A 13,180-nucleotide genomic window follows, 5' to 3' on the forward strand; every position below is an offset into this window, starting at 1 on the left:
CTGCAAGTGGGAGAAAATGCAGGCTTTATCGGATTTTAGAACTCCGTAAGCTCTCGTGGGAAAACAGAAATTGGTGGGTTTTTGGCATGCCAAGAACTCATTGTTGAGATTGTCAAAGGATTCAGTAAGGAACTCAAACAAATAGAACAGCAGGTCACTTGTGAGCCAGAAACACGCGTCTGTGGTGAACCCTGTGTCCGGTGTGCTTGATGCTGCACAAGAGCCTGTTCTATTCAGACATGTGCAGTTAGATGTATCCCAAAGACAACTCTACAGTAACGGCTTGTCTCCTGCTTTCTGGGTGATGTTGTTTCTAGTTTTTAAATTGTGAATTGTGTGTGTTGGGAGGGTGGGTCAAGTGAGGGGGATCACTACTACTTGAAAACTGGCTCTCTAGGAAGGGTCAAATCAGGCCATCTACTGTGTAACCTTCCCTCACCTCCTCAGGGCAATTGTATTTTCATGTGGACCAAAGGCTGAAGTCACAGAAAGGAGGCGTTAATCATAGGATCTCAGAAAAGAGCGTTTGGGGAAGCTTCAGGAACAGGACAGTTGCGGTCCCCCTGGAGCCTCTAAAAGTACCATGTGTAGGTCTGCCTTTCTCAGACAGGGCTGAAACTTCAAGTCCTTGTTACGGGTTGTTCTGGAATCCGAGAGTCTGGTTTGATCGGATTATCAATTCCTGAATGATAGGGGGGTGTACACAGGGAGGACTTGTATCAGTTGAATGGGAATAATTAGTTTCTTAATGAAAAACTAAATTCCAGGTTACTTATAATAGCTGCCTGGCTCGGGGAGTGGGGGTTGCTGCAGATTTAGAAGTTGTAGTGGGTATTTTTTGTTTTTGTTTTTAATACTTGGAAAGGTGTTTCAAGCAATAATATAGATGTGCAGTATTTCTGTCAGGTAGTATGTGTTGCCTTGGAAGAGTGAGAATTGTTATAACAGGCTGCTTTTCTTCATCAAGCTAAGGTCGATGTGCTTTTCAAAGGGCCCCCTTTGACCATATGGTTAATTTACTATTTGAGCTGAAGCTCAATCACCAGAAATGGAACTGGATTTTAGAGTTCCCCTCATCCAAACTAAGCATGCTTACTGCTTTCTCCCCATTTTCATTGGTCTGGCCACACGAGGAAAATCCTGTTTCTTTAAATCCCACATGTTCAAATAAATGATCATGTAGAAACCAACTCCCTGTCAATTTTCTCCAAACTTAATCCTCAGCTTCTTGTCATATTTTCGTTTTTCTGCATTGGTTCCCATGGTAACAAGTCTGTTGGCAGAGAAAGTGTGACTCTGCTTTTAGCCTTCTGCACATTACAAAACCCTTCTAGTGATCCTCAGGCAAGTGTCATTATAAAAGGGCAGATCTCTTACCCTACCACGTGCGTTTACCACTCTATGCTTAAACTAGCCACACTGACCCAAAAGACAGCATTCAAGGATACTGTCCAGAATCCCTTTACCTATTGATACAACTGTTCAGAGGATCGTCCTATCCACCTTCAGATGCAAGGATTGATTGAATCTTTGGGTTTAGGAGGATTCCTCTTCTAGGTATCAGTGACTTCACTGACATGAACACATAATCAGTGCAATGCCCAGCTGCCAATAGCCAGCTGGGGGCAGCATGGAGCAGTAACTTACACTCATTTCTCTATAAAAGACTCTCAGGTTGCATCTGAGATGTATCCAGTCCAGGGCATGTCCTGAATTGAGCCTTAAAGACAAAGGGGACATTTAAACAGATTTTCTCCTAATGAAAAGTGGCACAGGAAGGGAAGCCAAGGAGTCATCACAGTGAACCGAGCTCCTGAAGATGAGGAAAACTAACAAAGATGTAGAGAAGTAAAGAGGACAGCTGGTGGTCTCATTCAGTTGGGAGAATTCAGGGTTCAACTATGGGAAAGGCAAGAAACCCACTGAAAGCTGAGGAAACTGTGCATAGAGGAAAAGGAGGTTTTGAGTTAACAGTATGAAGGAAGGGAGCTTGCAAATGAAAGAGCTTCTTGCAGACTTTGGCCCAACTCTATCTACAACACATTTTTCCAAGTAATTTCCTTAAAAATATGTATTTTGTGGCTTGGCATTAAGTAATATGCCTAGAAACCCCAAATCTCCTATGTCCTCAATATTCAGAAAAAGGATGAACTGTTCATCAGAAATTAAAGTCCTTATATTTTAATGTGCTTTTATTTTTTGAAAAGGTTAATGAATTCAGGGGAATGAATAGATGTTAAGAGATAAATGTGGATATCTTAGTTATAGTTAAGAAAATTATCAAATGTAAACTATTCCTTTTTTGTTGGGTCTTATAAAATGTGTACTACTTAAGCACACTGAAGTTTTAGTTAGCTAATTATATTGTACAAAGATATTTTTGGCCCTTTAAAGGTTATTTTCCTACATTAAGAAAAGTTTTCTTATATTAAACTTTTTATTGTGACTCAGGTTCTGTGTCTCTGAAGAGACATGCATACATAGGTGTTTTCCGTCATGCACTTGTTTTGCACAGGTAATAAGCTTAAATAATGCCCAGGTATGCAGGCCGACTGATCTTCATAATGGCTAAATTAAGAAAAGCATTCAATGGACAAAAGAAATCATGCTTTAAGTCTTTGAATCTTTCCGTCCCTCTTCCCCTTTCCCAGCACTCTGCTTAAGAATATCTCTTATTTAGTCAGGAAATGTTATGTAATTTTTTTTGGAAAGTCTATAGGAAAACCAAGATGAAACTCTCAGGCAGATAGAGCAAAAAGCAGTTCTCATATTTGTTAGGATGGTAATTTATTTTCACAACGTGGTGCTGAAATAAAATTTATTTTTAATATTTGTAGGGTCTTTCCACTCAGAGGAGCCTTATTGGTCTTGAATGTGAAAAAGGCATCTGTTCAGGGCAGTAAGGAATGTTGTATGCTAAGTTTTACTCCAGGATTTCTGGTTTTAGCTTTGATGACGCATGTTGTCAGTGGAATGCAGTAAATGTTTAATACTGCTGTATGGTATTTAGCCATTTCCCTTAACATTCTCAACTACATTTTCCTCCTTGAAAATACAAGCCTTACCATTTTCTGTTTGGAATGAAGAGAAGGATAATTGATAGATAAACCTGATATTTTTCTCTGAAGAGCCTGTCAAGTTTCTCTTTGTACTCAGCATACAGAGGGACTAAAGGAAACTTATGATGACACTGTCTTCATATGAAGGAGAAATTTTTTCCTAGTTGAATATCAGAGATAAATCTATTAAATTCTACTTATAAATTTCAAAGACCATTTCAAATAACCTTGCAAAAGTAAGGTTTCCAAGTACTGTAGTTTCATTTTCCTATTTCATAGCCACCCAAGGGCACCACCTCCCACCCAGATGTATATAAATAAACCATTTCTCTTCTATTCAGAAGAGAAATATTAAATTAAGAGGCAATTGTAAACAAAGACAGATCAGTTTTTAATTGGTTTGTAAAGAATTATAAGTAAATGGTTTTTAGGATTTAAGTAGCCATGAAAAATATTCTTTCATTGCTAAACTATTTGATAATTGATTACTTTTGACCTCAGTTATTTGGGGGCATAATCCTTTTATTGCTAATAAGTCCTAATTTCACATATTTATATTAATATTTCCCTATATACTAAGCACATGTATACACACACGTTTCTCATTTTTCCTTTGAGGTCATATAATTTAGGTAATGAAATATTTCACTCTTCTGTAAGTTTCAGAAAAATTCCTACACAGTAATGCAAAATTAGTCCACTATTTTAGCAAAATGAAGAGTCCCTACACTCCTTCTCTTTTAACAACAGACTTCACTACCATATATGCAGCACAACAGTGACATCTTAAGGCCAAGTAACCAGAGCTCCTTTAGCCAGAGGAAGAACTTGAATTGGGATTTGTTTTCAAAGAAATTCCATTATATTATCAAGTAGTTTTCAAGTTTACAATTTGCAATTGATAGATCTTTATAAGTGCTTCTTTACTTATTACTTTTTCAGTCTTTGTGGACATTTTAATGTGCACTAGTAAATGCTAACATTTTACAGACATATTGTATATTAATGCATGCATTTCACTGCATAGTTTATTGACACTCCCCTTGTAAAGCTTTTATGAAAGAAACAACAAGCCATGGCAGTATAGCAAAAGAGGCTTAATCTTTATAAATTGGGGCCTTTTCTGTCTCTTTGCTAGCCTAGGTGGCAGTATACAAATTCGAGTGGGAGGGGGCAGGAAACACCTCTTAACATTTAAGGTTTTCTACATGGGTGAACTCTTGCCAATTCAAAACTAATTGCTTACTTTAATGAAAAATTTTACCATTTTATAAAAAAGAAAAAATCAAATCACAACATATTTAATTGAAATGGCTGTATTGTAATTAATATTTTGAGACAACTGTGATTTTGAGCTTAAACTATATATAAAAATTGTCATTTTTGTATGTGTTGAAACTACTGTATTACAATTAACAATACTTTTTAGTTGAACTACATATTGATGTAAATAAAACTGAATGAAGACATATTTACTACTTTATTAATATAGATTGTGAATGTACCTAATGGTTTTTTTCAGTTATGGGACCATAACAACCTTGAAATCTGCTTCATTTGATGTGCAAAGTCCTCTGAAACTATATATTTTAAATTGACTGAATCAGTGAAATTGTCAGTTAATTTGCAAATGCTAACTGTATCATCCAGTTTTATTTTATGTATTGACACTAATCTATAAAGGTGTACAATGTGATTAGAATGCATTTTGAAGATGCTTTCTATACAAATACAAAATACAGGGACTAAAATAATGCTGTGCAGTGTATAGCAGAGCCATTTTTCGGCTTTGGTGTACTCAACTTTTTCAGTATTTAAAAAAGTGTTTTGAATAACATAAAAGTCTCTTTATTGTATAAATAATAAAAAGTCACCTTATTGTAAAGTGTCTTTTGTTTAATGTCAAAGAAGATTTTTCTTAGTCAACCAGAATTGTAGTATGAAAAACAGCATGTTTGTTTTCAATGAAAAACAAACATTGTAATTAATATTTGAAACTGTAACTTTTACTACCAACATGTACTATTTATCTTTATTAACTGATTTTTTTCATATGAGCATGCCTCAATCATCCAAAAGGTATCTAATCTACCTATCTATCTACCTATCTAATCAATCTATCTATATCCACCCATCTATGTAAGTTAATATACATTCTAATAACTGGCTACTTAATTGAGTCACACAGTAAGTTTTATGATGATTGATCAGCCTAGCCTACTTCTCATGTTTCCTGTGTAAATAAAAATGTTTATATTTGATATTTATTAAATTAAGTTCACTATAACAACTTCCCTTTTAGAAAATTACTGCATGACTGACTACAAGTTTAGTCTTATGCAGATTACAAACAAATTTTAAAATTAAGGTCCTGGAACTAAAAAAAAAAATGCACAAGGGTGGATTAGAACACACAAATATAGATTATGTATACAAATACTTGCTTAGTAAGTATTTAAACAAAGTACATTTCAAGGTTTTTATGCAGTATACATTATTAGTTATGTTCTGTTGCTAATATCTAGAATTAATAAAATCAGGTCTTCAGTACTTTTTAATTTAAAAAAAGTGTTTTAACACTGATAACACTCTGAGAGAAAAATATGCAAATCCAGTCTCTTTAAATTTCTTGAATCTAGAAGTACCAGATTGTTGTATGGAAACTTAATACAAAGACATCGTTTAAAAAAAATCTTGTCAGGTTTTAAATTCAAAATTGTGAGAGTAATTATAACAACACTTTTATTATTTTCTCCACCAATAACTACAACTTGTGTAGCATTTCTGTGACATCAGAAACCATAACAAAATGATTTCATAAGACATGGAGCAAGGGCTAGAAACATTTCAACTAGATTATAACAAAAACAATATAGTGAATCTTAATTTAAAATTTATAGCGAGACCAACCACATCACAAAAGTTTTATAATCAGTAATGAAAAGTCTGATTTTTTTAAAAATGCCAAAGAACAAATTCAAGTCAGTTTTATATCAAATAAGACTGAAATTGGATGGTGATACTCAAGTCAGTTGGTTACATTATATGTAACACAAACAGATATGGGGGAAAAAAACCACTTCTACAAAATGCTTTGTCATTATAAAACTATTAAACTACATTAAATAAAAATTCACTTTGGAAGAAACTGTCTTTTATGTTACAAGGGAATAAAAATGAGTAGGATAAATCTTGTGCAAAACATTCAGAACATATGTATGCACACGTTGTCACCATTACAAATTACATGTCACCCTAGAAAAATGCTAATTACCAATGTAAGAATTCTAAAAATTAACATGACCAAAATTATAAAACAACTCCAATTTAAGTAGGAATTCGGTCTCTCAAATATTCCAGAATAGCAGCTGTTCCTTTCATTAATATGGCTGCTCGAGGAACGCGGAATGGATTCCCGTCTAGTAGTAATGTTCTAAACAAAAGAAAGAAATTAAGAACGTTAACATTTTCCATTAGGGAGGCTTTTCTTCTAATTTCACTTATAATTTTGTAAGTAAGATCTGTGTATTTTTTCTACTTCTCCATTTCAAATCTAGGCATTCAAACAGCTGCAATGAGAATTACAATAATAACCAAAACAGCATTAACAATATTTACCATGTGAAAGATACTGTGCTAAGTACATAATTTAAGTTCACTGACTCTCTTAGTTACCTTAACAACCCTATAATGTAGGTACCATTAATATTCCAATTTTAGAGATAAGGAAATACAAGTTCAGGGAGGTAAGAGAGACTTATCCAAGATCACACAGCTGTTAAAGAGAGGAGCTGTGATCTGAACCATAATTTAACCCATCATTTTCTCAATCTTATAATGCCCATATAATAAATGGTTGATTTATTCAGGGTGGGGCAAAAGGAGGTTTACAGTTGTTTGTATAGAAAATAATACAATAATTAGTAAATAATAATAATAAACTTCTGCGCACTCACAACTGTAAACCTCCTTATAGTTACACAAGTATAGAATGAGCATACTGACAAGTACTCAAACCAAGGACTAAAATGTAATTAATGTGCCCCCTCCATCCTGAGAAACAGACATGTCTGCCCTCTCCCACCCTTCACCAGATACACATGTAAAAATCTATATTTACTTGTTCTGAAATGAGGTTCAATTTAAAATTTAAGGGCTTGTTAATTTGTTTCTTTAATAATTAATGAAATGCCTTAAATTATAAGAAAACTTTGTATTTTCAATAACTTAAGTGTTTATGTAAACAAAAGTCAAAGGATTCATGCCATATAATATACAGCAGATCTAAATTATATCTTCAAATAATTCCATGAGCCTTGGGATTCTTTTAAAGATTGATTTTCTTAATTTATAGAAAAAGAAGTTAATTATAGTCAATCCTCATTATTCAGACTCCATATTTGCTAATTTGCCTACTCACTGAAACTTATTTGTAACCCCAAAATCAATACAGCTGGCACTTTCAAGGTCATTTTTTGACACACATAGAGCAGCAAAAACTTTGTCACTGGATAGGCACGTTCTCCACTGAGGTAAACAGGTGACACTGCCTTCTCAGCTCCCATACTGTCAACAAGTGTCCTGTCCTTGGTCTACTTAGTGTGACATTGTTTGCACTTTTGTACTTGTTGGTAACTTCACCATTTAAAATGGCCTGCAAAGCGTACTCTCTAGTTTTCTTAAACAAGAGGGCTGTCATGTGCCTTTGGAGAAAATACATACTAGGTAAGCTTTATTCAGGCCTTAATTATAGTGCTGTTTGGCAATAGTTGAACGTTGATGAACCAACAATATTTTAAAAAGTGTCTTAATAAAAGCACACACATTAAAAAAAAAAGGTTAGGTATTGATTGGTTGAAAATACTGTGACCAGAAGCTTGAAAGAAACTAACCCTTGTACCTAGGAGTAATGGTTCAATATTCACTAAGTTGATGTTTACAGAGACTTTATAGAATAAAACTGCTGTCAATAATGAGAAATAACTGTACCTGCTTCCTGTAAGTCACTAACAAGAGCTACTAACAAGAGCAGATGCCAGTGCTGCCCTAGAAGTTAAATATGCCAAACCATCACATGCAATTTTCAGTAATGAAATTACTTCTGACACATTCTGCTTGGCTTTCCGTTAACACTTCAAATTCCCTTTAAGTCACTTAACAAGCATTTATTGGGGGCTATGTGCTAGGCACTGGGATAACTCTTTTCTAACGGAAGACAAATTAATGGTATAAACGAGCCTAAACAAAACAGGATGGGAAATTTAGAGAAGTGACTCATCATCATCGGCAGCCGTCCGTCTCGAGAGACGATGGTGTAGCTTCTTAAGAGTCTATCTGCACTGCCGAGAATGGCTGTGCAGTCTGACTCGGGAGTGACACGGTATCTGTCTCCTCCCGTGTTGAATCGACATCTTGCGATGGCGCTGGAGTGTCCTCTCCAGTGAATCTGAAGCTACAGAGCCTGGGCGGGGTGATATGGAGGGTCTGCTGTTGCCCATGCAGCAGACCCCCCCTCTCTTCGCAGCTGAAGGGTCCAAGGGAAAGACGGAGTCAATACAGCTTGGGTTCAGGTGCGCCGCAGGAGTTGCCGGTGTTGACTACAACGTCAAACCGCCTTAGGGACTCCGGCTCCGGATTTTCTGTCGGGGTTTACTCCCTTAGCCTTTCCCCTGAAGAGGTATGCCGCAAGGCAGCGGAGGTTTTTTGGAGTCAGAGTTTTCCTTCTCTGAGAGAAGTGACTAACTCTGGAGAATAAGGAAAGGTTTCAAATGTGATCTTTAGGTTAATTATTGACAAAAGCAGGGTAAAGGCATTTGAGGCTGAGGTAACAGCAAACACAGAGTGAGAAAGACCATGCCCCAGCAGATTTTGAAAAACTCTATCTGCACAGCTAAATATATTTCCCTTACATTTTTACGCAGTAGTTTCAGGTTACACAGGGTGATGAGAAAAGTATCACTAGAAACAATCATTTACTTTATTTACACATATAAGATACCATAGAAAGAAAGCTAAAAAATAAATTTGGTAAAATCTGGAAAACAGAATTGGTATCCTGGGTTTGTTACCTATTATTTTTAACAGAATATCACATTTTTTACTTCAACTTTCCTGCTCAAGTACCTCAACAGAAAAAAAAAAAAAAAAAAAACACTTCAGCAAATCAGTCAAATAAATGGAAAAACTTAAGACAATGCTGTAGTTACCTTAAGTTCACACAATTACCAAGCTCTGGTGGAATTTGTAGGAGGTCATTATTTTGAAGGTCTAATGTGATCATATTTTTCATTGTCTTCAGTTTTTCAGGGTCCACGGATCCAACCTGATTATTACTAATCAAAACTGTTTCAAGTGTGGGAATGTGATATAGAACTTCAGGTAGTAGTTTGAACCTATTTAAATATATCGAAATCAGAGGCAAAATCATTCATTCAAATAGATGATCTTAAGTTTGATATTTTGAGATAAGCTTTTTTTTAGTGTAAGTTATTTTAGATTTGGTTTAAGTCTTATATTCAAATTTGCCAGAAAAATAAAGAACATGAGCTAATTTTAGAAACCTTGAAATACATGTTAGATGGACAGATTTGTAACAGCTCCTATTTATTGTATAAAAATTGAACAAAAGTTTAAATTCTGCAATGTTTTCCTCTTCACATTCAAAAAAGAGGCAAATCTTCCTGATATTCTATGTAGAATGTCTCTTATAGGTATTCTTCCTTAATTCACTTGTATTTCTTATGAAAGAGAATCATTGCCAACAATAAGTAAAAATTCAAGATTCCTATTTGCTTTGAATGAAGTTTCAAAAACAAGTGCATTTTTGGTTCTTGAGAAGATGACAAACTAGCACAGGCTGCCAGTTTCTTCGTCCAGAGAACCCTGAAGATGCCTCAAGAGAGGTAAGAAGGCTAGTGGCTCTCAGAGCAATTAACACAAAATCCTCGAGGGTCTCTTGGGGGACAGAGGCTAGCATGATCTCAGTGTGAGACAAACTGCACCTCACAACGTGGACTAAATAGGATGAGGATGGGCTGAAGGAAAACGTAGCAGCTGAGGCCTTTTCACTTCCCCATACTGCCCTTCCTTTGCTGCTCAATATTAAAAAAAAAAACAAACCAGCAATAGTAAAGGTAAACTCAAGGCAGCTCTGTGGTTTCAGAGGGACCAGGGAGTCAATACCCAGGAGCACAGGTGGACCAAACTGCCTCCAAGTAGTCCCTTCTCTTCTTTCTCACCAACCCATGAACAAGGTAATTTAAAAAGATATGGCTCAACTGTTAACACAGAAGTTAGGGTTAACCTCTGCCACTTCCCCAAAGACACTGCTTGAGCCCCGGCCAGGTAGCTCAGTTCGTTAGAGTGTCATCCCAATACACCAAAGGTTGAGGGTTCGATGCCTGGTCGGGAACATACAAGAAGCAACCAATGAATGAATCAATAAGTGGAACAACAAATCGATGTTTCTCTCTCTCAAATCAATAAAAAATAAATTAAAAAAATAAGACATTGCTTGACAATGCAATAGGGAAATGACAGTTCGATTCACAAGTAAAGATCAGGGGAGATCTCAGAAGTGCATATATTTTTAAACAATGACAATTGTACAACCTATACATGAAAAAGCAAAGATAATGAAGCAGACAGAACAAAACTTTAAACAGGCAGTATTTTAACACCGCTATGCCTTAGTTTCTTCATTTGTCAATGAGAAATAATAACAGTACGAAACTCATATACTTGTACCATGTTCAACTTCTTGAAGTGTCCCAAACACAGCATGTTCTCACATCCTCGTGCCTTAGTACATGCTACCTGCTCTATCTGGGATGACCTATCCCTGTGTGTCTGGCGAATGTCTGCATATTTTTCCTAAGTCTCAGTTTTAGTGCTATCTCCCTTAATTCAGGTAATTTCAGGGAACACCTTCGTGCACTATGCTTCAATTATAGCAATTATAATTATTAAAATGAGTAAAAGGAACAAAAAGCTACTAAATTATCAGTTGTAAAAATTCAAAGAAAGCAACATCACTTTTAATTCGAAGCAGAACTAAGTGAAAATAAACCTAGATATTTAAAGAAAGTAAAAATGTAGGCCCTTTTTGTTTGACTCTTTCAGTTGTATTCTCTAGTTAGACCTAAAATTTTTTAAGGAATAATAGTAACAGGTTTGTCTGTTCTCTTACCTATTAAAGGAAAGGTTGATTGTTTGAAGCCTTATCAACGATTCCATTTCTTCCGGCAAAGAATTTAAAAAATTGTTTCTAAATTAGAAATAAAAAGATGACTTACAAAAAAGTTTTGTTCAGCTTTTATTTATAATTAAAGTGTTGATCAAACAAAAAATTATGTAGCTCTGTCTGTCAATCTTTGATCTGATCTCCTTTAGGCTCAGTCCTGAGAGTACTAAATCAGCTGCCTCAAGTATTTGGTTAGTGTGCCAAACCCTAATACCAATATGCAACCAATCGATAACGTAATCAACTCTTTAACAGTAGAACAAACACTGTAAACTAACCCCTTATCTCCTTTAAATTGAGCTCAGCAATACTCACGGGCAGGGCCCTTTAGATCATGCCTGTAAACAATCACATTATTTGAGACCACAGATATTTGACTGGTGTTAATATATATATATCGTGCACACAGACATGAAGTTCTACTCCAAAGAAATTGAATTATATGAAAAAATAAAACAGGACAGTAAAGAGATGCCACATATTTAGAAACATGTAACTTTCTAATACATAGGTATCATACAAGTTCATTTCTACTCTAAGTTTAGAATTTCAATTTGCACAGTGCACTTTTTCTTTTTTTTACATTGTATGATGAACCATGATAGTAAACAGAATCTCATTACTGTTGGAAGGATCTGGGAACAATGTTACAAGAAAGGTTAACAAAAAGGTGGGATTCTACAAGCTGTACACCTACTAATAGTGGAAAATATCTGTGAGAAAATTATACCCAACTAGATGGCTTCATATTATAGTTGAATAATTTTCTCTAGCCTATTTCTTTCCATTCAGAAGGCAAGCCTAATAGTTAAGAGTTATACTTTCTACAACTCAACCTGTGTTCTGTTTTCTTTTCTCTGCACTATTCTCCAATTATTGTCTTTATTAAGTTGTATTGAATAACCTACTGCTGGTTTCTATCCTTTTCCAGAAAGTCTTATACCTACTGATATCAGACATAAAAGCATATTTTAGTCACTTGATTAGGAACTTCCAGATATCACTATAGACAAAGGCATACACAGACACACCACTGAAGAAGGGGACAAAAGAAATAAAGACAGCAACAATGGGGACATGAATTCATTTCTTTGCTCTGTTAATACTGAACTAAAATGTGGTTTTACACTGTTTTGCCAGTGCAATTGCCACAAGAAAAATAGGAGCAAGTCTACATTTAGTAGGAGCAGAATAAAGCAGAAGTGCTTTAATCCCAAAAGTAAAAAAATTTTGTCTCTATAGGAAAAATAAAACAGATCTTGGCTTATTGTTATTTGATTACTGTTTGAGCAGAACAAGAGGAACTATACTTTCAATAAATAAACTAAAAAACACACCTAGTATCAACATATGAGCAGCAGGAAGCCTAGGCAGTAGACACATAGTTTACAATAGTTTTAAAGCCCATGAAAATAAGTGAGTCTAATCCTGAGACACATTATTACCTTCAGATAACTGTGATGTTTCTGATCTTGTCACATCAACTTTGAACATTTTTCAACTTCCTATTACATCTTCAGAACCTTAAGAAGTTTCTTTTCTTTATGTTGGCACTCATAGTGTTTCTTTTCTTTATTTCTGACCCTGCATATTTAATATAATATTTTGGAACCAAATAGTTTCTTTTAAGAGAAGCCACGCTAGTTAGCTGCTACACCAGCATAGAGTTGACAGTTTTATGCCATTTGCTTTCAGAAAAGGAAGAATGTGAAGCAAACAACACTTTCCTTGTGTTATTTGTAATTCTACGTAAGCACGAATCTAAGAATGTGTTAATATTTTCTAAGATTTTAAATAATTTTGTCATATCACTTAACTTGTAAATAGGCTAAATGATAGATCTGATTAAAATACTTCCTAAATGCTTAATTTTAGAGTT

At 35.0% G+C, this 13,180-nt stretch overlaps 1 protein-coding gene across 2 annotated transcripts in view; it reads right to left on the minus strand.

Moving 5' to 3' along the window:
- Nucleotides 1–5,925: 5,925 nt before the first annotated feature.
- LRRC40 (leucine rich repeat containing 40) overlaps nt 5,926–13,180 on the minus strand; it is a 46,319-nt gene continuing 39,064 nt past the window's right edge. The window contains exons 13-15 of one of the 2 annotated variants that reach the window (XM_090271674.1): nt 11,248–11,325; nt 9,266–9,451; nt 5,926–6,492 (exon numbers count right to left, since the gene is read on the minus strand). In XM_090271674.1, coding sequence (XP_090127800.1) covers nt 6,387–6,492; nt 9,266–9,451; nt 11,248–11,325 — 370 coding nt within the window. In that variant the 3' untranslated portion in view covers nt 5,926–6,386. The remainder of the gene's footprint in view (nt 6,493–9,265; nt 9,452–11,247; nt 11,326–13,180) is intronic. The other variant, XM_090271673.1, reaches the window with a different exon arrangement.

Source organism: Furipterus horrens, unplaced genomic scaffold, assembly GCF_987537825.1.
Source record: "Furipterus horrens unplaced genomic scaffold, mFurHor1.1.pri manual_scaffold_3, whole genome shotgun sequence".
Lineage (NCBI taxonomy): Eukaryota > Metazoa > Chordata > Mammalia > Chiroptera > Furipteridae > Furipterus > Furipterus horrens.